Here is a 26,685-nt window from a genome sequence, read left to right as displayed (position 1 = left end):
CTTGTATTGTAATCACCAAAAGTGCTTTAATGATGTTTGAGTGCAGAGTAATGTTATATGTAGATTAGAATTGCAGTTGAATAACCTCTTTGTCTGCTTGAATACGTTCATTTTGTGTATTTAGGTGTGTCTTTGTCTAGCATGCCTCACCCTGAACGCCTATCAGGATTCTGGTTGCTTTTCACTATTCAATTTTGTTTAACAACACACTTGTATAATGTAGTTTTATGGCTGTTTATGGATGAAAAGTGTCTTTAATCATTAATCTCAATTGACAAGCCTGTTGTCAAGAACAAATCTATATGTGCATTTCTCATCTGGTCCTGTAGGAGGCGCTGAGAGAGAACGAGAGTCTCACTGTGTCTCTGGGCCAGATGAAGAAACAGGAAAAAGCTCTGCAGGAGCAAGTGAAGAGGTTGACCGAAGAGCTTGCTGAGGCCCTCAAGCTTATTAAAGAGCTGCAGGGTGAGTCTCATCCACACAGAGAACTGTGTTCATATGTGTTGGCCCCGCCCTATTACACACATCCTATGTGTTTGTCTCCCCCTTCTGGTCAGACTTTGACAGTGTGGCTTCTAAAATCTTTTGCTCAAGAAGTCTAATTGGTTAGACCAGTGGTTCTCAACCGTATATCAGTAATGTACCCCCAGTGAAATATTTTTTTTTCAGCCAAGTACCCCCTAACCAGCGCAAAGCATTTTTGGTATAAAAAAAGAAAATGAAAAAAGACTTAAAACAGAGCACTGTGCCATCTGGGTCTGATTTATTAAACTTGAACAGATAAACTCATACAAAATTCAAACGTTTGAAGAAAAAAAAATATATATATATTTTGAGCATTTTAAATGATGATAATTTTTGACATAGCATATAGCCATTTAAACTATAAAATTAACCACGTAAAACTCCATAAATGTGCAAAACACTGCTCATTTGTTGTCTCTTGAACTATTTGGAAATAAAAATATATAACACAAATTTTTTTATTAACTTAAGAATAAATAAAGATTTGTGCACTTAAAAATAATTATCAACATAGTGTCCTCTTTTGGGATCATAGTAAAGATCTGTTCTCAAAAATAAATAAAAAATAAATAAAATATCTATCTTAAAATATTTTTAGAATGAAATTTAAAATTAATTTTATGAACTAATTTTCCTGAAATATTTATAAGATATTATTTAAAGGATTTTTGCATGGATGCTACTTTTTAAATGTTTTTATTTTTTATTTTTCAAAATCATTTCACAGTTACTTTCCAAATTAATGTTGAAACAAGTTAAAGACAGTGTAAATATTTGTTGTAATGGCATCTTTTTATGAATGAAGGCCATTATCAGTGATACTAAGGTTGTACTCACACTAGGAATGGTTGCCTTGTACCGTGCTCGAGTGAGTGTTGTTTGTTTAATCACCAAAGATAACTTAATAAAAGCAATAAGACATTTGTGACAATGCTTTACTTTGATTATTACCTGGTATTTTTTTGTCTAATAATTGCTAAACAATTACCTATATTTATTTCACTTCCTTCGTTCTTCTCTCCTTTAGCTCAGCTTGCTGCTCCTCCTCCAGCTGTGGCCACTCCTCACTTCAGCTCTGCAGGAGACTCCTTCTCTCCCTCTGTTTCCCTCCATCATGACCGGTCTCCTCCTTACAACCACTCTTCTCAGAGAAAGAGGGCCCCTAAAACAGGACAAACAAGAGAAGAGGATCGAAAGAAATACCCCTCCGGCAGAGAGCCAGGAGAGGGCATCGACTCAGAGCACATCAGAAAGTTTGATTCTGAGGAGTCACTGAAAATTAAAGGAAAAGGAGGTCAAACATATCCAAGCGGTTCTCTGATGCTGAGTGAAACGGATGTAGAAACCTCAGTGACCGAACAAGACACGGGTATTGAAGATGTGGACACAGACTCGTTTACATCTGACTCAACCAGTGGTATGATGCCTAAAAGTGAATCGGACATCTCTTGCAGCCTACAGGTAGAGATTGCACATGACACATCTGGTAAGACAGAAAAATGTGACTCGATCCCTCTAAAAGATCTGAAGAAGGAGAATGCAGAGCTTCGTGATGAACTTAAAGATGTGAAATACGAGCTTCAGAAGCGACTCGAAGACCTTGAAACCCAGAGGAAAGCAGAAGCGGAGGCCAGGACCAAATTGAAACAGTTGAGTCGCAAGCACTCAACTCAGACAGAGCAGCAACGCACCAAAGGTCTTGAGCTCAAAGACAGTGTGGCAAAACTGGAAACCCAGCTGGAACAAGAGAAGAAAGAGAGTATGAAACTTAGAGAAAAACTTGAAGCACTACAAAGAGACACTGAGATGAGGCTGGAAGAGAAGGAGAGAGACCAGCAAGAAGGAACCCAGCTAAAGAACGTTTTGGCTGAGATGAAGCAAAAGGAAGCAGCAATAGAGGAAGAAATAATGCAAATGAAAAAGGACCAGCAAGACCTTCAGCTCAAGCTTGCACAGGAAAGAGAGGAACGAGAGAGGGAGAGAGAAGAGGAAAGGAAGCAGATCAGAAGAGAGGAAGTAGAAGCATTAAAGATCGCACAGCTTCAAGGAGAGCTGGACACTCTTCAAAAGTCTAGGAGTTTAGAAGAGAAGATATCAAAAGACAATCTTCCTGTGACATATTTACAACTAGAAAACCACTCAAACGAGGATAAGAATGCTTCTGTTATAGAAAACAAAGACTTGGTTCCTTCTCTGGACATTCAAGAGTCCATCTGTGATTCTGTGAATCTTCACAATGCAGAAGTCTGCAAAGAAACCAAAGAAATTATGGATCTTGGAGCAAAAACTAAACCAGCAGAGGACAAGACATTAGCTGCAGAGACAGACAAGACTCAAGCATTAAGCAAAGATGCTTCAGATTTGGATGGCACTACTATTTTAGTTTTGGAGGTAGAGCGCTTGAGGGCGGCGCGGGACAGAGAGTCTGAGAAGGCGAAACTAGCTCAAGGGAAGCTGGAGGTCCTACAGAAGCAAGTGACCACTCAAACTAAGCATCTTACACAAGCTTTTGAAAGTCAGAGCAAGCACATTGAGAACCTGCTGGGAGAGTTGCATGATAAAGAATGCACCCTCCAGAAGCAGGGTGTGGAACTGCAAAAATGTCTTGAGAAAATCAGTTTTCTTGAAGAAAAACACACCAGGACTGATATTGCCCCCAATGACATCGCTACGCCTCCTGAAGTGTCTACAGAGATCTCAAGAGAACTAAGCTGTGATTCCGCCTTCAGCAACACGAGTATAAGTGAACATGAATTGTTTAGTGATGATAAGCAGCCGATTTTAGAGGAGGTCTCACAGCCTACTGTACAACTGCCTGTTGAATGCTCTGTTAGTCAAAACATTGATCAAACCAACACTAATGAGATATCTGATAAGCTACAAGTGCCTGAAGCTTCCAAGCCACATGAATTATGTCTCGCTTCAGACACACATTGTGGAAATTCTCCAAGTTCTAATGCAGATTCAGAAGCACCAAGACTTTATGAGGTAATTAAAGAGAGCACAACTTCTCTTGTGCCAGATGAACAGTTGGATGTTCTGAACATCCAACATCACATTCCAGAACCTTCCACGGATGATATCAAGGCGCTAGAACAAGTAACAAAGGAATTACGAGATGCTCAACTGGAGCTGAATGTGTTAAAGGCTCAGAATTCAGAGCTTGTTCTACAGGGAGGCGTGATGAAGGAAGAGCTTCTGACTGTTGAACGAGAGAATGAGGAGTTGAAATTGAAACTGCACTTGGGCAAAGATGCCTATTCGAAACATGATGCCATACTTTTAGTGAATACTGAAATCAAAGAATTGTCAAGTACAAACACAGGATTGAAAAACGACTATTCATTAGGACAGGAGGAGTTGGTTGTTCTTCATGAAAACTCTAAAGCTGAGGTTCAGTCTCTTCAGGAGCAGGTTAGTTTTAGTAAAATAAAAATGTTTTTATTATTTTAAACTTGGCATAAAATGGAAAATCTCCTTATACATTTTCTAAATGCCTCTTAAACTGCGTTCTTTATCCGATCAGCTTTAGCAAGTGTGAATTGCTAAAAATGAAATGTAGCTTGAAACAGATTTGTAAAAAAAACAACATTCATATGTAGTTTGTAATCCTATTCAAATTGCATTTCTGGAAATCCGTTTCAGTCTGACCGCTCTGATCAAATTTTGTGTTGTTTATGTGATTCTCACGTCAGGTAAAATGTAAACGTCAGACGCTGTTAAAGGGAACCTACAGACGCTACAGAAACAAGGTTGTGTTGTCACAAAGTGTCGGTTCGAGCAGAAAATTAAAATATAATAAAGACATATTTTGAAACCTGTGGAAACAACAGCATGGAATAAAACCGCAATAGTCCAGCGTGTGAGGGTTACACAATGTCATGCTGTAAATAAGGCAACATCGCACCATCATTGCCATAGAAATCAATGCATATATCATGAAAAACCAAAGAGCGGCATGGACACCCAAATCGGTCAATATGTCAATAATTTTAGATCTGATTCCAATCGGATTCACAATTAATCGGATTTGGACGATTTGAGAGTGTGAACATAGCCTTAATGATCTTATTGTGATGAATGTGCACAACTTTGACCTCGTAATCTTTAATCAAAATGTCTTAAATCGATCTTCTGGTGAAATTACTTTTCTTCTAGTGACACATGTCTTTTGCAAAAATGTCTTTTTAAACCACAACCCTTTCGTACAATCGACTGCAAGTTTGCATTTCAGGTCAGCCTCCACTGTCCTTTGACCTTCAGTGTGTGTTCACAAGGGCATGTTTGGTTTGTTTAAAACAATCTGGTGTGATGGCTTTGTTAGTGCGGTTCATTTAATTAGGTGTGAACGCTGCTAAACATAAAATGCTAATGTTTTCTCGTACAGATCAAAATGAACCAAGTGTGAACATGCCCAGATGTAAAACGATAAAGCAATAAATCCAAAACCTGTTGTACTCCAGTAATTCTGCACTACTGTAATTGCTCATTTTAACAAAAAAAGGGGTCAAGGTAGGCATGTCCAAAGCATCTTAGCTAGGTGCAAGATAAAATAAAAATAAAAAAAATAATAGAAAAATATATAGAAAAGATTAAAAGTGGCAACAATTCGGCCAAAAACCTTTGTTCTCGACGTGCATTTAAACAAACCCTTATTAAACCCCAAGGTTACCTAGATAAAGTAATTGGTAAAACTGTTTCCTTTATTTGCATGTATTTACATATATCTTATGTTCAATTTCTTCTTTTTAATTCAAAGATCCAGGCATTACAAGACCAAATCCAGGCCCTCTCTGAGCAGAACAGGACACAAGCTGAAGAACTAGACCTCTGGAAGCTCTCGACCATGGAAGAAATCGTGGGCAACAACTCGCCCTCCATCGTGCTAAAAGAGTTTGAGCTGTTCCTTCCCTGCTGTCAAAGCAAGCAGCACACGCAGTCCCGAAAGACAAGGTAACGTCCCTTGACTGGCATTTGTTGAAGATAAATATGTGATAAGCAGCACAGTAATGTAAATTGTGTTTGTTCATAATAATTTAAAAGGCAGTGCGAGGTACTTAATGTGAATTATGGGTATGTTGGTCTTGAGATGGGGAAGGTAAACACAGGTTCAGTGAATGAGGGATGTTTATGTAGGACCCTTAATGCAAGACCCTTCAGTTTGTGCTCTGTCTGCTGTAGAACCATGATGCACCAGCGTGCTGTCAGGGACGTGACACATCGGTCTGGATTAGACGACACAAACTACCAGACCAACTTGGGGGAGCATGTGTCACCTGAAACCCAAATGACGCATGATGTGAGAGATTCTCAAGGACCTACTGAGGTAAATAACATTTATTACGCGTGGCATTATTTACATGTGCATTTACTTTTCACAACTGCTGAAAGTGTTGAACTGTACTTTTAAAGAGTGGTTTTCCAAGAATGAAAATTTGCATGGTTTACTTTCCCTCATGTTACTCTAAAAGTTTAATCTTTTTTTCCCCATCTACATGTATTATTTATTAGCATATTAAGATAATTTCATAATTTCATATTAAGGTATTTAAACAATGTGCTAATTGTGTAAGAAAATATTGAGAGATTGTCATTTCTGGCATGGATGGGCTTAAAGGATGGGTTCACCCAAAAATTAAAATTCTCTCATTAATTACTTACCTTAATGTCGTTTGACCTAATGTAGGCAGAATTCAAACAAAGTTTCGAACGGTTATATATCATTGCTGCTGATATGGCATTAAATTATAAATAAATACTGCTGCTCTTAGCTTTTAATATTTATATCCAATTAGACTCAATTGATGAAATATAATCCCAAATTTTAGCCCAGATTGTTCAGCTCTAGTACAAAAATGTCCAGCCCTGTAAATGCCTTTCAAATTATCACAGACCTATTCCTTTAATTGTTTTCAGAATCTTGTGTCTGGAATCGAGGTGATGAACAAAGGACATCAACGTGATGGCGAGAGCAGCTCTGTTAACCACAGCGACAAAAGTCGTCCAGTCTGTGTCTCAAATATAATGACTAGTAAAACTGAAGACACACTGTTACCTCTACTGACCAAACCGACAGATTATAGTAATTCAGAGTCTCAGCCGAATGCCTCATCGTCCCTCGAGGATCAGACCAACGCGCCAGATGCCAGTGCGAACAGCCAGGAAGATGCTTTAATCAGTTTTTCCGTCTCAACCAAATTTCAGACAGAGGTAATCAACTCAAATTCAATCACAGAGTCCTATGGGACTGCAGACTCACAGAAATCTGTGTTATGCACTGGGCATAATGAGATTGAAGCTATAGAAACTATTGCTTTAGAAAAACATGGCCATTGTTACGGAGATGCAACAAATAAACTGGGTGAATACTATGCTACTGTGGAAAAAACACTCAAGAATGAACCTACTCTGGGTCAAAGGGCAGAGGTCAGCAAGGTTTTTGAAGTTTCTAACAAAACAGAGGTGAAGAGCGTGTCGACTCAGACAGAGCACAGCCGAGAGCTGGATCTGAGGAGCAAACATTCCCCCATCCATGCCTGCACCCAGACGGATGGAGAACAGCTGGAGATGGAGCAAGATGAAGGCGATAAAGAGCCTGCAGACCCACCGCCCCTCTCTTTGGCCCCACAGACTGTTACAAACCAACTGCTCTTATCCAGCGTGTTCCCCATGAGCGACCCAGCTCACCTTGCTGAGCGCATCCGGCAAAACCGCAACCGCATGTCTGCTGCTTACGACGAGACCGAATATGAACCGTACGGCTTGCCTGAGGTCGTCATGAAAGGTAAGAAGGGGAACAGAGAAGCGTGAACATTCTTCAAGATGTCTCTCTTTGTTTTCCAATAAAGAAAGTTGTGCATTTTTATCATTATTATAAGAATGAGTGGTCTTGCCCACTGATAGTTCACCCACAAATTAAAATGATTCCATTATTTATTAACCCTTATTAAGTCCTTAAAAGTGCATCTATCCATCATAAAGGTACTCCACATGGCTCTGGGGGGTTAATAAAGGCCTATTGAAGCGAAGTGATGCGTTTTTTGTTAGAAAAATATCCATATTTAAAACTTTACAAATTAAAATCTCTAATTTCCGCCAATGAGTGCATATCTGGAACTAGATTTTTGTGTGAAGGGTGTTATTGCCGCCCCCACTAGTTCCCCCACACTATTGGATAACAGAATTGTCAGTCTGACGATTCCTATATGCCAGTGGATCAGAGTACTGTCAATTACTGTCAAAAAAGTTTTTTGTTGGAGGGAGCGCTCAACAGCACCATTAGCTCAAAGAGCTCAGTCAATGCTTTGGCCAGGTAACGCTTTTTAAACCATAAAATAAAGCTGAATTCAAACTAAAGGCCAATTAAAAAAACAGGTATAGTAAAAAGTGCACAAATCTGTGTTTTTTTGTTGGGGCAGTATTGGCGGCAGTCGAGAAATCACGCAGTGAAATGGGCAGATGGCATTGCTCGGTGTGTAGAGGTAAAATATAACTGCACACTCACTTCAGCATTTCATGATGAAGTGTGTGTTATATTTTGACTCTATAAAGCTTTCTTCTCTTACTTTCATGTCAGGTTTTTGCACCAATGCTTTGTTAAAAAAATCAGTGTTTTGTAATTGTAACTTTCAGCGGCACATTTAAAAATAGTATAATAAAATGTGCTAATTCACAACATTAATACATCCTTTATTAAATCACTGTCGAATGTAACATATCTTTACAGATGGTTAACCAATTTTGTTTTGGTCCATCCTCTGCGCTTCAGCGTTTGTCACAGCTTACACTACACCTGCATCCTACATCGTACTCTGGAACGCCAGTCTTAGCGGAAGTTAGCCGTGTGGAGCACTTTTATGATGGATAGATGCACTTTTATGAACTTCAAAACAGAAACGGCCATTCACTGCCATTATAAAGCTTGGATAAGCCAGGGCATTTTTTTATGTAACTGATTGTATTCGTCTGAAAGAAGAATGTCATATACACATAGGATGTCTTCAGGGTGAGTAAATCATAGGCTTATTTTCATTTTTGTGTGAACTATCCCTTTAAGTCGCATATTTTTATCTCCTGAAGGATTTGCTGACATCCCTAGTGGACCTGCTTGTCCGTATGTCCTGCGCAGAGGGCTTCTGGGAACTGATGCAGTGCCCCTCCCACGCCGAGAAGCCCCGCCCGAAGAGGAAGATGACGACATAGAGCCTTAGTTCTCATACACGCTTTTACCTCCCATAGGTATTTACTGTGCTTGCTCTATTATATTTAGAGAAGCATTTGAAGTAGTTTCCACTGGTTAAGCTAATTTAATTCCCATTTCAGAGCACCATCATCTGTATTTGTTGTTAGTTTTTCACACTGAAGGAATTTCACTCCCTCTGTAAGCGTCAACAATGTCATCTGCTCACCATGACGCTCGCTGCCGTCACATGATGTAGAAACTGAAGTTTTGCACTCTCTTTTTCAGCCAAAAGGCAGTGCCTTATTATTGTGCATATTGATGTCATATAGTTTTAGTTTGAGTAGTGGAGCCGTTTACAAATTGGCTTTGAATACCCATGTAATATATTTTGGTTTGTGTAAAGGTGGTGATAGCCCCTCTTTTAAACACTTGAATTTTGTGAATAGCCTTATTTATTGACAGACACTTTTTGAAAACTTGCCTTTGTGCACTACTGTGTGTGAGTGAGCGTGTGTGTGTGTGTGTTTGTGGGGAATGACTCAGATCAACCTGAGCCTGTTTCCGTTCCTTGTATGGCGATTCACTGTCAGACTGTTTCTTTCTCGCTCTCTGTCATCGAACAGCTTTATAACGCACAGTGGACTATTTATATCATTGTCTGTTTGTAATGAAGAATTTGAGAAGCTTTGAGAAATGGGTACAATTTTGATTAGATTAATCTGTTTATCTGATACACTGTAATGTGTTTCTTCTATGTCAAATGGTTTGTAGGATTTTCAGTTTGGAATGTTTACATTTATTAAACGTAAATGAAATCCAAATGTTCGTGTTGATGGCTTCTTTTGTCTGCATTCTAGAAATCTGTGCCAGCTTAACTTGGGAGTAATTCTCTGGGTAATTTTCATTATTACATGTTTCTTTAAAATAGATCATTTTAATTCTAATTTGTAACTTTTTTTAAACTTTTTTTTTTTTTTGACAGATAAACTATAATTTTATAGTTATAAAGTAATTTTATAATTATACGCTGTAATTTCCTACAATGCTAGGCTTGTTTTGTCTTATCTGCACTTTTCTCATATTTAAATAATTTAGACTCAAATCAATAATTCATTTCTTTTTGTATTGCTTTATTTGGAAAGTAGCCATGTAACAAAATTGGCTAATAAAAAAAAGTTATTGCAAATTATACTTGCATTTAGTCAGCTTTTTTTATTTATTAGTAAGTTTTTTGTTTTTGTGAAACACCATTTATTTGTTGATCTCATTTATTTGATTTGTTTGTTATTTTCCAAATATTTTATTTGTGAAATTAAAACCACTTCTACCCCATACTTGTTACATTGCATATTATCTTAGGGCTGCTTATTATTGTAAAAAAAAATATATATATATATATATATTTTTAGTCGATATTGAAATCACGATTATTAGGGGGTGTCATGATGTCTTGTTTCAGTGAAATTTCACATTTATCAGTGCTTTTCTACAAAAACTAATACCTACAACAGAAATGTAATAAAGTAATCAAATGTAAAATAACACTGCTGTATACGTTAAATAGAGACCAATCCTTATTTAAAACTACAGCTTATTCATTCAAGAGCAGTGAGTGCTTTTATCTGTCTTGACTTGATTTATTAAATGACTGCTGCTGTCATTAATGTTGGCTTCTGTCACTTTAAGAGCTGCACGGATCCAATAAACTGCGTCTCACACGCTCTTTCTCAGTTTACATTCACTTAAAACATAACCGACTTTTTATGAAGATATATATACCAAAATGTAATTTCAACAATTTTAGGCTATTTTGACCGTTATTTGACCATTGAGCCCTATATTATTTTGCAGCAGATCTATATGCAGCCTTTCTACAAAATGGGTTTAGCGCTTACTTCAGTACAAAGGGTTGTTATCCAGTCTTATCATTAATTTAACACTTCAGCTCTGTGTGTTTAAAGACTCTCCATTTGTGTCTTTTGGCTGAACAGGTTGTCCGTTTAGTCGAGATTGGATGCTTTTTTTTCTGCTTCACTACATTTCTGTTCATCTGTAAAATGTACGGTTGGCATCACACAAACCTGCTTTAATCACAAATAATATCCACAGTTAAATTACAACCTGTTTTGCTAAATAATATAATAATAGATTTTTCATAACTTATGAATATGGTGTTATGTATTTGTGTTTTCAAAAGCCAAATGTTAGTCATTGTTGGAGCAGAAATCAAAGGCATGTCTAGGGATGCGATATCCCATATCAGAGCTTTTAAAGGATTTAAAGGCCATTTTGGTCTTGACATCAGCTCGGTCAGGGAGTTCTGTTTATTCTCTCTTGAGTTTGGCTGGACCCAGAGGGCCCACTGAGGTTCTTACAGTGAATGTTTTAAATTCTAAGCTTTCATGTTTGACGTTGATTAACCATTAAGCTTCTGTCCACAGATGACAGACGTCTAGTCCATTTAGTGCTGGGTCATCACCATGGCTGACATTATTAATTAGGTATGAGCATAGGCGTAATTTGAGAGTGGGAAATGTGCCCACCACTTTTTGAATCATCTTGTGGCACTGATCTAACTGATAAAAAAGATTAGCAATTTGTTTGTGTGACTATAAGAAGCTATCTGCACACAGGAAACGTCCTGCTCTTACAATCACTGATTGTAAATGAAAATTATCCTCTGAAAATTAGCCTCTATGTAATTATTATTAATGTTGTTATTGGTATATATGCCTGATTTTGTATATTGATTGTTTACAATAATTAAAAATCTTAAAAAACAATGTATTGAAGGGATACTTAAAAGATACAGCACGCTTAAAAATTCTACCACCAGTCCATAAGGATGCACAAATCATTGATGTACAGGTGCTGGTCATATAATTACAATATCATCTGAAAAGTTGATTTATTTCACTAATTCCATTCAAAAAGTGAACCTTGCATATGATATTCATTCATCACACACAGACTGATATATTTCAAATGTTTATTTTAATTTTGATGATTATAACTGACAACTAAGGAAAATCCTAAATTCAGTATCAGAAAACTAGAATATTGTGAAAAGGTTCAATAATGAAGACACCTGGTGCCACACTTTAATCAGCTAATTAACTCAAAACACCTGCAAAGGCCTTTAAATGATCTCTTAGTCTAGTTCTGTAGGCTACACAATCATGGGGAGGACTGCTGACTTGACAGTTGTCCAAAAGACGACCATTGACACCTTGCACAGGGAGGGCAAGACACAAAAGGTACCGCAAAAGTGGCTGGCTGCTCACAGAGCTCTGTGTCCAAGCACATTAATAGAGAGGTGAAGGGAAGGAAAACGTGGTAGAAAAAAAAGTTTACAAGCAATAGGAATAATCGCACCCTGGAGAGGATTGTGAAACAACCCCTTCAAAAATGTGGGGGAGATTCACAAAGAGTAGACTGCAGCTGGAGTCAGTGCTTCAAGAACCACTACGCACAGACGTATGCAAGACATGGGTTTCAGCTGTCGCATTCTTTCTCTGAAGCCACTCTTGAACAACAGAAACCGTCAGAAGCGTCTTGCCTGTGCTAAAGACAAAAAGGAACGCTGAGTGGTCCAAAGTTATGTTCTCTGATGAAAGTAAATTTTGCATTTCCTTTGGAAATCAGAGTCTGGAGGAAGAGAGGAAAGGCACACAATCCACGTTGCTTGAGGTCCAGTGTAAAGTTTCCACAGTCAGTGGTGGTTTGGGGTGCCATGTCATCTGCTGGTATTGGGTCACTGTTTTCTGAGGTCCAAGGTCAGGCAGTTTTAGAGCACTTCATGATTCCTGCTGCTGACCAACTTTTTTTAACAGCAAACTCGCCTGACCTTAACCCCATAGAAATCTGTCTATTTAGAAATCTAAATTTATTTTTAGTAAAATGAATCACCTTTTTGATGATATTCTAATTAAATGACCAGCACCTGGACATACTCTGTTAGTCTGGAGACTAGCATTCTGCATTATAGTAGATTTAAGAACGAAATGTATCACTTTGAATGAGTTCTATGTCAAAAATTAATCTGTAATATTGAAATTAGTTTCTGGACATCGTAATTTTCTTTTGGTGCATTTATTATTGTACATATCTGATGTTGTTCTAATGTTTATTAATTTTTAAAGGTAGGTTGAGCAATTTCAGAGAGGCTAGCATTAGTGATGCAGGTATGACAAATATGTAGGGCAAAATCTGGAAACAAATTTTAGCAGTTCTGGTTCCATTGTTTTTTTTTTCTTTTTCTAAATTATAGGTTTCTGGTTAAATGGCTGAAATAAGGTCTGTGGTGAACACAAGGTCAAGACAACATTTTATTCTACAACATGAAATGCATCAGAATTAACCCACTCATTATTTGTTTTAGCTGAAAACAAAAAAAGTGGATGCTAACAAGTGGCTAATGGGACAACAGAGGCTGTCGGGAACGTTAAATGTCATCCCACTGAACAGGTAAGCTCAGTCTGCTTTTAAAATGTTATACAAAAATATATTTTTAGATGATAACTGAAAGAGTTTTCAGAAGCTTAGTGATTAGCTTTTTGCTTTGGTGGCTGGATTTAGGCTTCAAAATTAATAAAAGTTGTGTTTATCTGTGATAATTTTCCTCAGAAAGAGGGATAGAACTTCAATCCAGTGCTCTCTATTGACTTTGTATTGCATAAAGTGGTCGGCTTGTCATTTCTGACTTGTAACAAAAAACAGAACAATGTCTAAAAGCTGCTATGTGACAGGGTGTACAGCAAACATGATAAACTAATTTGAACTGAAAAACACAGCACCCAAAAAATTAGTGTTTAAGGAGACAAAAGTGGATACAGGCAATTAGACGTGAAGCATCAGCAGGAAGAATGGGTCAATTTTGGGATCCTGACACTCAGTATGCCTACGTGTGCAGTAAACATTTTGTTACTGTTAAGTCAAATATCCAAATGTTAGTTTTATACGTCGTTTCCTGTCGCTGATAATGTTTCCCTCCAGTGGGCGTTGTTCTCAGTGTAATATAACATGATGCACTTTGTCTCAGTTGCCTGTATCCACTTTTGTGTTTTTAAACGCTTGTTTTCTGGGTCAACATCTTATGAAAACTTGATTTTTTTTTTGCTTGTTTGCTGTATACCTTTGTCACAGCATTGTTCTGTTTTTGGAGATCAATTTTGCAGTCAGTGGAGACTTTGATTGCCCCTCGGTGGGTGTGGTTTTCGTGACATGTGAGCATCTGCTTCAATGCTTGTTTGCCTTGCGGCACCTTTAAATACAGTTTTAAAAAAGACCAAGCATACGTCAGAGCGTCCACAAATCTTTCTACAGTGTCGCTGGTAGGACGTCAAGAGTGAATTTCGACGCTCTCGCCGGTGGTGTGTGCACGCACAGTTACAGTGAGGTCACCATTTTGCGCCGCCATGTTTCAACAGTATCCCTGAATGGACAAACTGCTCTACAGAGCGCTATAAGCTACTCTCTGCTGTCTAAGACTAAGACATCTTTGTCATCACAGACTTAGGCCCTGTTTCAAATAGCACACTTCATGTGCACTTTCGGCCTTGTGGACTTACAATAGCCGCTGCATGCGCGTGTCCTTTAAGTCCATGAGACCGCAGGGTGTCCCATTTGTCATTTTAGGTCTCAGAAGGGTGCTCACGAGCGCCCCCTTAGCGACCGTTTTGCGCCCTCGATACGGACTTGTGCTGAGCCCGTAAGGGTGCGAGCTACGCAGCGGACTTCTTCCCGGCAGTCAAAGCAGCATTACGTCTTGAAAGTGCGGACTCAGAGGAAGACTGTGGGGGTTTAGGGTGCCATTTGGGACAGGGCCTTACAGTCTGTGTTGCTCTGTGCTTCGAAAGGGAGGATTGAGAAGTGGGCGTTGCATTGGCAACCTCACCGCTAGATGCCGCTAAAATTTACACAGTGCACATTTAAAGGACAACTTATTTATTATAAGGCGAATTTATATCTTGATCATTATATCTTTGTGAGTACAGTCTATAGAAGAAAAAAACAAACCGGATTGGTGCTTGCAACATGGAGTTATTACAGTTAATGCCCAGAGCCCCCACTCAGCTAAAACGGCAGCTTTGGGGGCATAAACCTAAAGGGTGTCCTTGTGCCTCCTATAACAGACACAAAATGCAATAAAAATGTCTGTTCAACATGAACAGGGGCCCTTACATGACAACGAGACGCGTTTAGCCACTTAGCCATAGAAATGACTTTCGATTGGACACTGCTGCACGTTGAATTGACCAATCTTAATCCAGGATTATAATACGGGAAGCTTCACTTGCATTCTTCATAACAACAATTAACTTTAGTTTTTTAGACTTTGGAGCCTATTATAAAATTAAACATGTAAACCACCGTGGTTTACATTCAAAGTGGAGATGAAAGATATGAGAGGAGTACTCAACAAAAATGCTTTAAACACTTGAAACGATCAGTTTTCTTTTGTGTCTCTGCCAAGCAGACCTATCTCCTCCCCTCCACTCCTAGTCTCTTCCCTGCTCTTTTTCTCCTCATGTTGGCAGGTTCACGTAAGACTTGGGAATGGGGGAAGTCCTGATGAGTGTATGTATCCTCTCAGTGGTCTTCTGGAGAAAGGGAACTCCTCACCGTCACACACTCCCGACGGAACCGCGCACTGAGGTAAGAGAACATTCCCTCACGAACTTTACATGTTTGATAAAGGATTATACAGATTTAATATATAACTAACATTTGGAAGTAGATAATAGCCTGAAGTAAACATTTACCGTTTAGCGTCTGATAAAATAACAATTTACTTTGGAAGTTGAATTATGAAATAGCTTGAATAAAATAAACATATAGATGCAAGTGTAGCTTATTATATGATTTATCAGTTTGTATTACTTGTTTGAAGTAGGTCTGTTGGGCTGCACTGGGTTTTAAACATATGTACGTATGTTATCTGTGATACCAGTCATTTTAATTTAATAAATAAAATATATTTTTTTCTTTATATTTCTAATATCTTTGGAATATTTATATATATATATTTTTTTAATATACCCAGGCCAGCTATGTGTATTTTGTAAGAGCTGTAACCATGTTCTTTGCTAAAATAAAAATCTGTTTAATTTTTAAATTCCACTGTGGAAAAATAGGTGTGCATATTTGAACGCAATATAAAACAACAGTTAAATAAAACTGACTGCAAATACAGAAAGTGACAACATAATACATGCCATAATATACGGTAACCATGCATCTACAAAGCAAGTCCCAGAGAGCCCTGGTGAGCATCAAGATCCTGTCAGAGGACCGTTAAACAATCTGTTTACATAGACCTTTGCCAGAAGTTCTGTTTCAATGGCGTCATGTGTTGTCTTCTTAGTACCTCTGTGCCTTCACCGCTCTCCTGTTATGTGTCTGGACTGGGTCAAGCCTCCTAAAGCTCAAAGCTGATCTAGAGTCAGTTTCAGGTTGTCTAGAAGAACATTTATGACCATTATTTCTCACAGGTTTTGGTTCGGGCCAGTGAAAGAGGCTGTATGGAGACAAGAAGAGTGTATAAAGCACTACAGTAATCATCTGATATGGAGGAGAAGGAGAAAACCGTGGATTTGGAAACCCTTAGATCATAAGGTAAATCGTTAATCTCTGTTTTCTGTTACATATTCTGTGATTTTTATTTTATTTTAGATAATGTTACTTAAAGCTGCTCTTAAACATAAATGAATGTCATGGCAATAGATGATAAAATAAAGGTTACATTTAACACTTTTCAAGCTGAACATTTCACATAAAAGTAATGTCACGACTTGTTTTTTATTTAATTTTGTTATGCAATGGCATTCAGATATTTTAATTGTGAAATACTGTTTTGAGTGACCCCAAATTCTATTTGTCAAATACTTTTGTCATGATAACCAGAGATCATTTTCCCTTGACGTTGTCCTCCTCGCTCCACCTAACCTGATGGACACATGATTGTCAGTGTTTCCACAACATTCACCCACAGTATGCGGCCTGTAGTTTGACGTCACCCAGCACCCTGAAGCCATGCGGTACTCAACACTGTTGACCATCCTGGCAGCCGTGCTGCTGTATTTGGTGTTGGGGGCTCTGGTGTTCGGCTGGCTGGAGTCCTCCAGGGAGGAATGGGCTCACCGCGAGCTGCTGACGTCTCGAATGGCTTTCCTACAGAACCACAGCTGTGTCACGCCTTACAGTCTGAGAGACTTCATGGAGGTCATTATTAATGCAGAGAAAATCCATCAACTTTTCATTTAAACTGATATGCTGAAAATAGTATTTGTAATGTAATGTTTTTGTAGAATTACGAAATGCAACTAGTGGTCCATAATGTTGTTTTAGTATTTATTACCTATTATAGTATTTAATAATATATTTTGTATAGCTGGTAACACTTTACAATTAATAAATGCTGTAAAAATCAAATCTCACTGTTAACATTAGTTAATGCATTAACTAATGTTAAAGGGATGGTCACTTTAAAATGAAAATTGTCATCCTTTACTCACCCTCAAGTTGTTTCAAACCTGTGTGAATTTCTTTCTTCAGCTGAACACAAGGGAAGATATTTTGAAGAATGTCAGTAACCAATCGGTTAACTGGAACCATTGGTATTTTTTTCCTACTATGGAAGTCAGTGGTTCCAGTTTTGGTTACTGACATTCTGCAAAATATCTTCCCATGTGTTCAGCTGAAGAAAGAAATTCACACAGGTTTGAAACAACTTGAGGGTGAGTAAAGGATGACAGAATTCTCATTTTAAAGTGAACTATCCCTTCACTTTAAAAGAGTGCAACATAGTTTTTTACAGCATTTACTCTTAGTTAATAAAATACAGTTGTTCATTTTTTGCTAATGTTAGTTCAATAACTAATGTTAACAATTGCAACTTTTGATTTTAAAACGTGTTGGTAAATTAACTTGAACTAAGAATGAACAATATTTCTAAAGAATTTATTAATCCACGTTAACAAATGAAACCTTATCGTAAGGTGTTACTGGATGGCTTTTTTTAAAATATATTTTTACAGATTTCATTTTAATTTCAGTATTTTCATGTGATTCATATTTTTATTATTATTAACATTTTCCTATTTGGCTTTATTTTTTATTTCAAATAAGGTTATTTTTAATGAAAATTATAAATGTTGAAAATAAGTGTGTATGTATGTGTGTGTGTATATATATATGTATGTGTGTGTGTATATATATATATATATATATATATATATATATATATATATATATATATATATATATATATATATATATATATATATATATATATATATATATATATATATAAAATATTCCCATTAATCTTTTCTCTTTAGAAAGTGGTTGATGCCATTGAGGCAGGTGTGGACGCCAGAAGCACGGCTAATTATACCAGCAGATGGGATCCATCCAATGCTTTCTTCTTCTGTGGTACCATTATCACCACCATTGGTGAGAGAAACACATTTTTCACTTTAGAACCGTTGTCTTGTGAGGTGGATTTCACACGTTCTCCTCTTCTCCAGGCTTTGGAAACATCTCGCCCAAGACAAAAGGTGGTCAGTTGTTCTGTATATTCTATGCTCTGGTGGGGATCCCCATGTTTGGGATACTGTTAGCAGGGGTTGGAGACCACCTGGGCACCCTGATGCGGAGAGCGGTGGCAAAGATTGAGACTTTGTTTTTGGTAAGTGGCTTCTTATTACAAACTCAGATTAAGTCAAGTCACCTTTAATTATATAATGCATCATACAATACAGATCGTTTCAAAGAATCTTTACAGGGATAAACAGGAAAATAACAGAATCAATAATGCAAACCTAATAAAATATGAGACAAATTCTTCTGTAAAGCAGGACTGAAAAGCTCAATATTTAGCTCAGTTCATATCAATAACTGTGAAGTTCATCAATTATGAAAATATCTAATTGTTGATGATTTTTAATAATGTGCATAAAGAGAAAAAACAGTGATAGCATATTGTATCAATGTGTTTTAATCTGTCTCTCTTGACCACTTCTGTCCTGATTTTTTTGAGGGGAAGGTCTATAGGTGGTTGAAAGAATGGACTTATGCAGATTTTTTGATCTAATGGACAAGAATAGGCTTGATAAATTTACATATGAACATGTCTGGAGATGGCAGTAAAACATACAGAGCAGCAGCATTCGTTTCCGCTCTGGTGGCCGCAAGACCACGCCGAACGCTGTGAAATACGGGAGAACATTGTGTTTATTTTCTTATCTTAAAACCAAACTTTGGTCTTCAGCCAACACAGTTTAAATCCCATCTAGCACGCTTCCCATAAACTTTACGCACAGAGACGGACAGTATTGAAGTATTTTCTTCCGAGTAAGAAAAGTTTTACTTTCAGAGTAATTTTGTTTTTCCAAGTATATTAACTTTATCAGTGTTCTTCTTTGGAAAACTTTTACTTGACAACATTCCAAAACATAATATTGTACTTTTTACTGCAATACATCATGTAATACTTAATTGCATAAACAATTTAGTGCTGTATACATTTACTCAAGTAAAAGTAATTCAGTTTTACTTGAGTAAGTTTTACAAGAAAGTACTACATTTTTATTGTAATTAAGTATTAAAGGTAAGAAAACAACAACTTTTATTTATGAAATGTAGTGCAATAAAAAAGTATGATATTATATATTATGCATTGTAATGTAGTGAAGTAAAAGTTTTCCAAAGAAAAACACTGATAAAGTATACTTAAAAATGTACTTGAGTAGAAAGTAAAAATACTCCAATACTGTCCGCCTCGGTTTACTCTGTCTTGAGGCTTTTCGAACACATTCAACCCAAGTGTGCTGCACCTCTTTTTTCTTTTATAGAGGCCATGATTTGACCACACTATCAATCAATAAATCAACTTTATTTATATTGCGCTTTTACAATCACGATTGTGTCAAAGCAGCTTCACAGTGTCAAACAGGACAGTATTGCAACAAAATTAGAATTGGCTGTAGTCGTTCTGGTGAAAACAGGGACGTTATCAGCTTATTTTAATTTATCATATAGCGACAATGTTAGCAGATCTGTATTTAGTTTATAGAATTAATTAAAACCTAATTCATAAATTTTATTTGTACAATTACTTATAACTTTAATCACATTACTACCCTTCACTACGAAAGCAATTCCGTCAAATGCGTTTTCGACTACCACTGGAAGTGGTCATCCACTGTGTTCCGATCGACCAAAACACATCATAGTTAGGCATCCTTAATCCTCCTTTTCCTCACTGAAAAGGATCAAATCTAATTAGCTATCTAACCAATCTATCATATCCCTCTAGAACACCAAACACAACGTAGTTCACCTCAGTTTTTTCCAGCTGACAGGATGTTGCTATCTTCTAATAATAATAATAATAGTTAAAAAAATGTTTCCTGCTGAACAGCGCAAGGGTGTGAAGCCCACCAGTGTGCGTGTAATCTCCGCCGTCTTCTCCATCCTGATTGGCTGCTTAGTCTTCATCGCTGTGCCGACCATGGTGTTTCAGGAAGTGGAGAGCTGGAGCTTGTTGGAAGCGGTGTACTTTGTTGTGATCACCCTTACCACGGTGGGCTTTGGGGACTATGTGGCAGGTGCACAGATAATTATCATGTCTACATACAATAATCATTATATATTATTTAGTTTACTGTCATGTGACCGTATGGTAATTCTGTTAAAGAACTCAATATTGTATTACGCCTGGAACGACAGGATGTTTTGTGGTCATTGGATCCAGACAGCACTGAAGTTGCAGACATTTATATCATCTAATTATCTGGATTTTAAAGCTGAAATATAAAAGACCAGTGCATGCACTAATCATTTATCTGTGAGAATCGTTTCGTGATCATTTAGTAAATAATTTGCCACTTTTGTCCACAGTGACTTACAGTACTGTTTATAAAGGAAGTTACATGCACTCCATTTAAAATCAGTGTTCCTAGTATACAGCTCTGGAAAAAATTAAGAGACCACTTAACATTGATCTTCAAATGTTAAGTGGTCTCAGTTTTTTCCAGAGCTGTAGAACTGTTTTAGTGACTAAATCATTTATATATTTTTTAGTCAATGATAATGAAGTATCAAACTATAACACCAAACGTAACCACTTTTTATTTAATTTATTTACATTCATGCGGTAATGTGTAATTTTTTAAAACATTTTATTCACCAAAGATGCATTAAATTGATCAAAAGTAACCGTAAAGAAATTTATAATGTTACAAATGATTTCTATTACAAATAAAAGCTTCTTTTCAAAACATGCACATCAGTCTTCAGTGGCATTTTAGTTTATAAAATGCCACTAAAGACTGATGCTGGAAATTCAGCTTTGCATCGCAAGAACACAGCTATATTCTATGTAAATATATTTTAAAATGTAGTTTAAAAGTGTAACATTTCTATTCCAGAGAGCAGAAGAGATAGCACGCCCCTGTACAAGCCATTGGTGTGGTTGTGGATTGTGTTTGGTCTGGCATATTTTGCATCCATCCTCACTATGATTGGGAACTGGCTCAGAGTGCTGTCAAAGAAGACGCGTGCAGAGGTGAGACAGTGAAAGAACGATGGATTTTTCCATTTAGTTTTTTCACATGGGTCTATAGTTGTAGCATCAACTACTTACTATAAATACACTCATAAATATTACATAACCATATGAATAAAAAACATTGACATTTTCTGTTAAGCAGCAAAGTTTTTGAAATCACCATAAGACTGAAGGATCATGTGACACTTAAGACTGGAGTAATGATGCTGACAATTCAGCTTTGCAGAACAAGAACAAATTTATATTAAAATAGAAAACCTATAATAGTAATATTATTGCACAATTCTACTGTATTTTTGATCTAATAAATGTGCATAAGACATTTAATAATAATAATAATCCGAATTGTGTACTTGTGCACTATTCTATAACATTAAGTATAAATAGTGTTCACACAGAAAATCCCAAAAGTGCACTGTAAATACCCAGATGATGCACTAAATCAGGGCTATTCAAATCTTACCCTGGAGGGCAAATGCGGTGCAGAGTTTAGCTCTGACCCTAATCAAACACACCTGAAAATGCTAATCAATGTTTTCAGGATCATTAGAAAATCATAGTTGGGCAAGTTTAATCAGGGTTGGAGCTAAACTCTGCACCGCATTGGCCCTCCAGGGTAAGATTTGAATAGCCCTGCACTAAATTAACGTCTGGAATGTTGGACACTTCATGCACACAACTGCACAGCTTACATAGTGGAGGGGGAGGCGAGGCACTACCCGATTCTGACACGGAATGACAAAACCATATAAAGTTCATTCACTACACGGTTCAAAGTATAGTATGTCATTTTGGACATAGCTCGATCCCAGATATTTGATTGGAACTGTATAGTGTGTGATAGGGGTGGGCGATATAGCCTCAAAATTATATCACGATATTTCAAGAATATTTGCGATAACAATATTTATGACGGTATAGAAAAAAAATATATGGAACAATGCTTTGTTGGTGATTGCAGCTGGAAGCCAGGAGCATTTATTAGTGCCAACAAAATGAAGGGCATTGTCCATTCTTTTCCAAAGAGCTATTGTCATTGATGACAGAATATTTATTTTAAAGTTTAACTATCATAAGGAAGTAGCCTTGGTTCAAGTTATTACTGTTTTCACTGGATATCTTAAGTAAAAATGTAACATATTTTAGTTTAACAATAACTAAAGCAATTTATGCCACGGTCTGTCTGAATATTCAATTCTAATTGGCTGGAAGGTGTGCAATAAAATCGTTTAATGCACTGATAGTTCCAAATCAGATCAATCATCTTTCTATATTAATGCGTTGTTTTTATTATGAAGCGCATACACACGTACAGAGCACAGAGATTGCGCTGCACATTCAGGAGCACGAAACTTGTTATCAACGCCGCCTCCACGAGACTTTAAGCAATAAAAAAAGCTAAGTTACTGGATCACTACATTATATTTCTCTGCAATGATGGGGTCACATCGCTATTTTTAAGTAATAAACGCACATCTTCATTGTTAAGAGAGACGCTGAACAGACAGTCACACGTACGAATCTCTCTCTCTCTCGAATTACTTCAAATAAATGCTTTAATCCATTAATTCAAATAAATGTATTACTTTATCTCTGTGTCTGATTCAAAGGAGGCAGAATGCTGGATCTAACGAGCCGTAACTGACGAAAATGACTGCCAATGTTACCCTTCCGGTCAAATATTGTGCTGAAAACATCAATAACAGCTTTAAGTTGTCAATGTTATGTAAGTTTTCAAGAGGGCTGACCTCTTGTAACCCAATAGCTACCTTTTTAGTTACTAAATGTACTCTCAGACAGGTGTTGTTGTGCGCTAGGGAAAGTAAATGTGCCATACGTCATCGCGTCGCTATATCATTGATATCGCGATATGCCACTTTTTTATCGTGTAAAAATGTATACCGGTATTATCGTGGATGGTATAATATGGCACGCCCCTAGTGTGTGAGATTAGGATTTGTTCTAAATGATTTTTAAAAAAATACTATGGCAACATTTGTGTATGTTTTTTAGGCTATTACCAACTTATTTTAAAAAAGCAGGGTTTACTTTTCCCACCGTAAATTACATTTAATGGTACTTTTTCTCCTCTAGATGGAGGAGCTGAGAGCTCATGCCACAGACTGGACTCAGAACATCCAGAACATGTCCATGGACTTCCGTATTCCAGTGCCACTGGATCTCAACGACCCCTTTCAGTTCCAACGGCGACGCAGAAGAAAGCGCCACCGCCATCATCGTCACCCAAGACGGAGCATGGCGGGATTGGCTCATGGAATCTCCCTCGATGCCGACGTTATCCGAGAGAATGGACATCTGATCCTCGGTTGGCCTTCATGCAAGTATACCCCAGCGTCTGATAACAGGTCTGAAGTTCTGTCTCGATCCAGGTCATGGTGTAGATTAGATGGGGCGTATGAGATGAGACCAGGATCGAGGCTGACGGTAGGACCTACGTCACGATCCATCTCGCGGTTAGAGCCAAAGGCACAATCGAGACCCAGGTCCAGAGCCAGGTCCAGGTCCCCTTCAGAATCTGGATCAGTCTCTGAATCTGATACACCGTCAGAATCCTGGTCAGAATATGGGTCCAGTTCCCACAACTCAGAGTGCCTAGAATCTGAAGCCGAGGGGTCTCAGAGATCACTGGAAAGTCGAAAGGATGTTCCTGTCATCGTGGTTGCCAACTGTAGTCCGCCCCGTCCCTCTCTCCTGGACTTCTTTGGCGAGAACCTAGCATATATCGACGAGTCTTCAGACACTCTTAGCGACCGTGTCAAACCAGCCGGACAGAACCGTCAACGCAAACCTAAGAGGAGGAGTATGAAGAAACAGATTCCCTGCTCGCATCCTATTGGACCACAGACGGAGATCAGTAATGAACTACAACCCCCATCACACCCTCCGACCCCTCCACCTCAAACCTGAGAAATTTGGTTTACACAGTTAAAGATGCCAAAAATAATAGCTGCAGGCCATCACAAATATGCATGTAAATAAAGCTTAAATGAACATTTCCCAGACAAACATACACAGGTTTTGTTCAGAATTGCATATTTAACTACCATTAAAAAGTTTGGAGTTTTCACCAAGGCCAAGAAAAATATAGTAAAGTGGTATTAGTGAACTATAATTGCAATTTTAAATGACTGTTTTATACCATACTTGCATTTTAAAATAATTTTATGCAAAAGCTAAACTTTCAGCTTCATTCCTCTAGTCTTCAGTGTCACATGATCCTTCAGAAATCATTCTAATATTGGCTGCTCAAGAAACTTGTGTATTTCATATTATAAGGATTCTTTAAATGATGCATAGAAAGTTCAAAATAACAGCATCAATTTGACACTGTTTCAGTCAATCTTGAGTACATATAGAGTAGTATTGCATCCTTCATATCTCCGAAAAGTCTTTAATTTTATTATATTTATAAAAGAAATATGGGCTGTACCGAGTCTTTCCGGAAAAAAACGAGCGCCTGGAGGTGTATCGTGTGGGCGGAGCTAAATAATGACGAGTGCGAACAAAGCGGTGACGTCCTCAAGCGTGGAGGAACCCATGGCTATCTCCGCTAATAGATATATGATCCAGAATCAGATCTGGAGGCTGAAATAAATTGAACAGGAGAAACAGCAACAGCAGGACGTCCGTCTCTGTGGTATGTACTGTATTTAGTGTCCTGTCAACATTTGTGTGTGTTTACTCGCAGTTTATGAGGACATGATTCGGTTTATGGACTATTGTATGCGACTAAACCTTAGCAGTAGCAAGCAAAATGGTTCTAACGTTATACATAGAACAGCAATGGAGTCCGTTAGCGCATTTGAATGACGAAGCACGCGATTGTGTCGTTTACTGATGTTTACTCACGCGACGATAGCCAACAGAATAGACATTTGAAGCAGTTTTACTCACCGGCTGATTCCAATGCAGGACCGAACCTTTATCGCTGGGACCACTCCGTCAAAAACACACTTCTTTGGTATGATTTAGTGAAGTCCTGTGACAGCAGTGACCGTGGAAATCCACTTTGTGATGCGACTGAAGCGATGTTGTGAAGCTTCCCGTCATTTCTGCATTTGAATCGGTTCAAATGCAGTGCTGCCTTCCCGGGATGCTGTGCTGAAGTGTTGAAGTCGCTTGATGTCACCCATAGGAATAAAGTGGAGCACGGCGCACTGAGTGTTTATGGGCGTGCATATGCTCTCTCGCTCTAGTCACGCGCGTGCGCACCCTACTGGGAGAAGAGCCCGTGCGGTCCATACAAGGACCTTTCGCTCTATTAATGTTAATCGGACCCATACTCGAAAAAAACTCTCTGACACTTGTGAGAAACCGGAAGGACTATTTTTAACACAGAAATATTCCATCAAACGTCCAACATTAGTTTTTGAAACTTTGTCTATGTTTAGGATGGGAATCCAAGTCTTTAACAGTGTAAAAAACTCAGTATGCATGAAACAGCATTTCACCCCCCATAAATGGTAGTGTTTAAAGGTCTAATGCCCAGATTCCCTACAACACCTGCTGATATATGTAGCAAATAATCAAGGACACTTAACAGGTTGCTGTAACCTATCCCACAATGCAATTTACTTGCCTTGATTATCCAATCATTGGATTATCAACAAATAATCATTCATAAACTCATTGGAATTTCAACAAATGCAACACAGATCTCCGCCTTATAGGCTGCGATGGTGCATTTATTCCGCAAACAATGTTGACAATTCAATCGGGAAAATTGTAATGTTACAGTATGGTTTATTATGTTTATGGAGTTTGGTCTTTTTATATCACCGTTGTAAGACTGAAAAAACTAGTATATGCCGAAATGTCTGAATGAAGAACAAGGACTCTCTGAGAAAATAAAGGAAATTAGCATCTGAGCTTATTCATAGAGTTAGAGTCTCTGTCCGAGACGACATCACACTGAGTGAATCATCTATGAATGACTCTAATTTACATGCCTTTCCTTTCACATGAAACTTCCCCCAAACTACTGCTCCCACAAACTTGAGATCACCTGAAATGCACCAGAAATCTCTTTGTTACAATGTCAATCCTCACAATGCAGTATTATATGTGTTTGATATCGTTTGAAATGTCTCAGTGCGACTGGTACAAATATCTCTACTCCACAGAAGTAAACTAGAACATCATAAATGTTTTAAGGGTTTAAAGATATCTTTCCTTGGTGTATGGTGGGTGTGGCTTTCAGCCATTTGGCCTTTGGATCAATACAAGTCTTGATCAATGCAAATTCCCATTGTGCACTCGTGTTTACATTTGAAAGAGTTTGTGCATTTGTTTCTGGGTATTTAAGGAAATGTTGCAAAGAGCTCAAGGCTTGACACTTTAAACCGGTCAGCCCGTAATGTTGGATGTCTCAAAATAGCCAGCA

The 26,685-nt window shown here is 37.8% G+C and overlaps 2 protein-coding genes across 4 annotated transcripts in view; both read left to right on the top strand.

The window, feature by feature from the left end:
* si:dkeyp-115e12.6 (centromere protein F) overlaps positions 1-9,528 on the top strand; it is a 29,468-nt gene extending 19,940 nt beyond the window's left edge. For all 3 annotated transcript variants that reach the window (XM_067457021.1, XM_067457023.1, XM_067457020.1), the window contains exons 11-16: positions 330-465; positions 1,553-3,939; positions 5,285-5,478; positions 5,707-5,851; positions 6,442-7,309; positions 8,605-9,528. In XM_067457021.1, the coding sequence (XP_067313122.1) occupies positions 330-465; positions 1,553-3,939; positions 5,285-5,478; positions 5,707-5,851; positions 6,442-7,309; positions 8,605-8,735 (3,861 nt within the window). In that variant the 3' untranslated portion in view covers positions 8,736-9,528. The remainder of the gene's footprint in view (positions 1-329; positions 466-1,552; positions 3,940-5,284; positions 5,479-5,706; positions 5,852-6,441; positions 7,310-8,604) is intronic.
* A 2,360-nt stretch (positions 9,529-11,888) lies between these two features.
* kcnk4a (potassium channel, subfamily K, member 4a) lies at positions 11,889-26,078 on the top strand. Its single transcript, XM_067456468.1, has 10 exons — positions 11,889-11,964; positions 13,089-13,174; positions 15,247-15,364; positions 16,201-16,324; positions 16,701-16,930; positions 18,049-18,163; positions 18,238-18,398; positions 20,133-20,319; positions 21,142-21,278; positions 23,376-26,078. The coding sequence occupies exons 5-10, from the start codon at positions 16,742-16,744 to the stop codon at positions 24,207-24,209; spliced, it is 1,623 nt and encodes a 540-aa protein (XP_067312569.1). The 5' UTR covers positions 11,889-11,964; positions 13,089-13,174; positions 15,247-15,364; positions 16,201-16,324; positions 16,701-16,741; the 3' UTR covers positions 24,210-26,078.
* Positions 26,079-26,685: the final 607 nt, after the last annotated feature.

Source organism: Pseudorasbora parva, chromosome 11, assembly GCF_024679245.1.
Source record: "Pseudorasbora parva isolate DD20220531a chromosome 11, ASM2467924v1, whole genome shotgun sequence".
NCBI lineage: Eukaryota > Metazoa > Chordata > Actinopteri > Cypriniformes > Gobionidae > Pseudorasbora > Pseudorasbora parva.
This window is presented reverse-complemented; position numbering and strand designations above follow the sequence as displayed.

What these genes read in the sequence shown, in the direction of transcription:
- kcnk4a (XM_067456468.1), top strand. Translation starts at nt 16,742, where the DNA reads ATGCGGTACTCAACACTGTTGACCATCCTGGCAGCCGTGCTGCTGTAT. An exon ending in TACCATTATCACCACCATTG is followed by an intron (nt 18,164 to 18,237) that starts GTGAGAGAAACA and finishes CCTCTTCTCCAG; the next exon opens with GCTTTGGAAACATCTCGCCC. An exon ending in CAAAGAAGACGCGTGCAGAG is followed by an intron (nt 21,279 to 23,375) that starts GTGAGACAGTGA and finishes TTTCTCCTCTAG; the next exon opens with ATGGAGGAGCTGAGAGCTCA.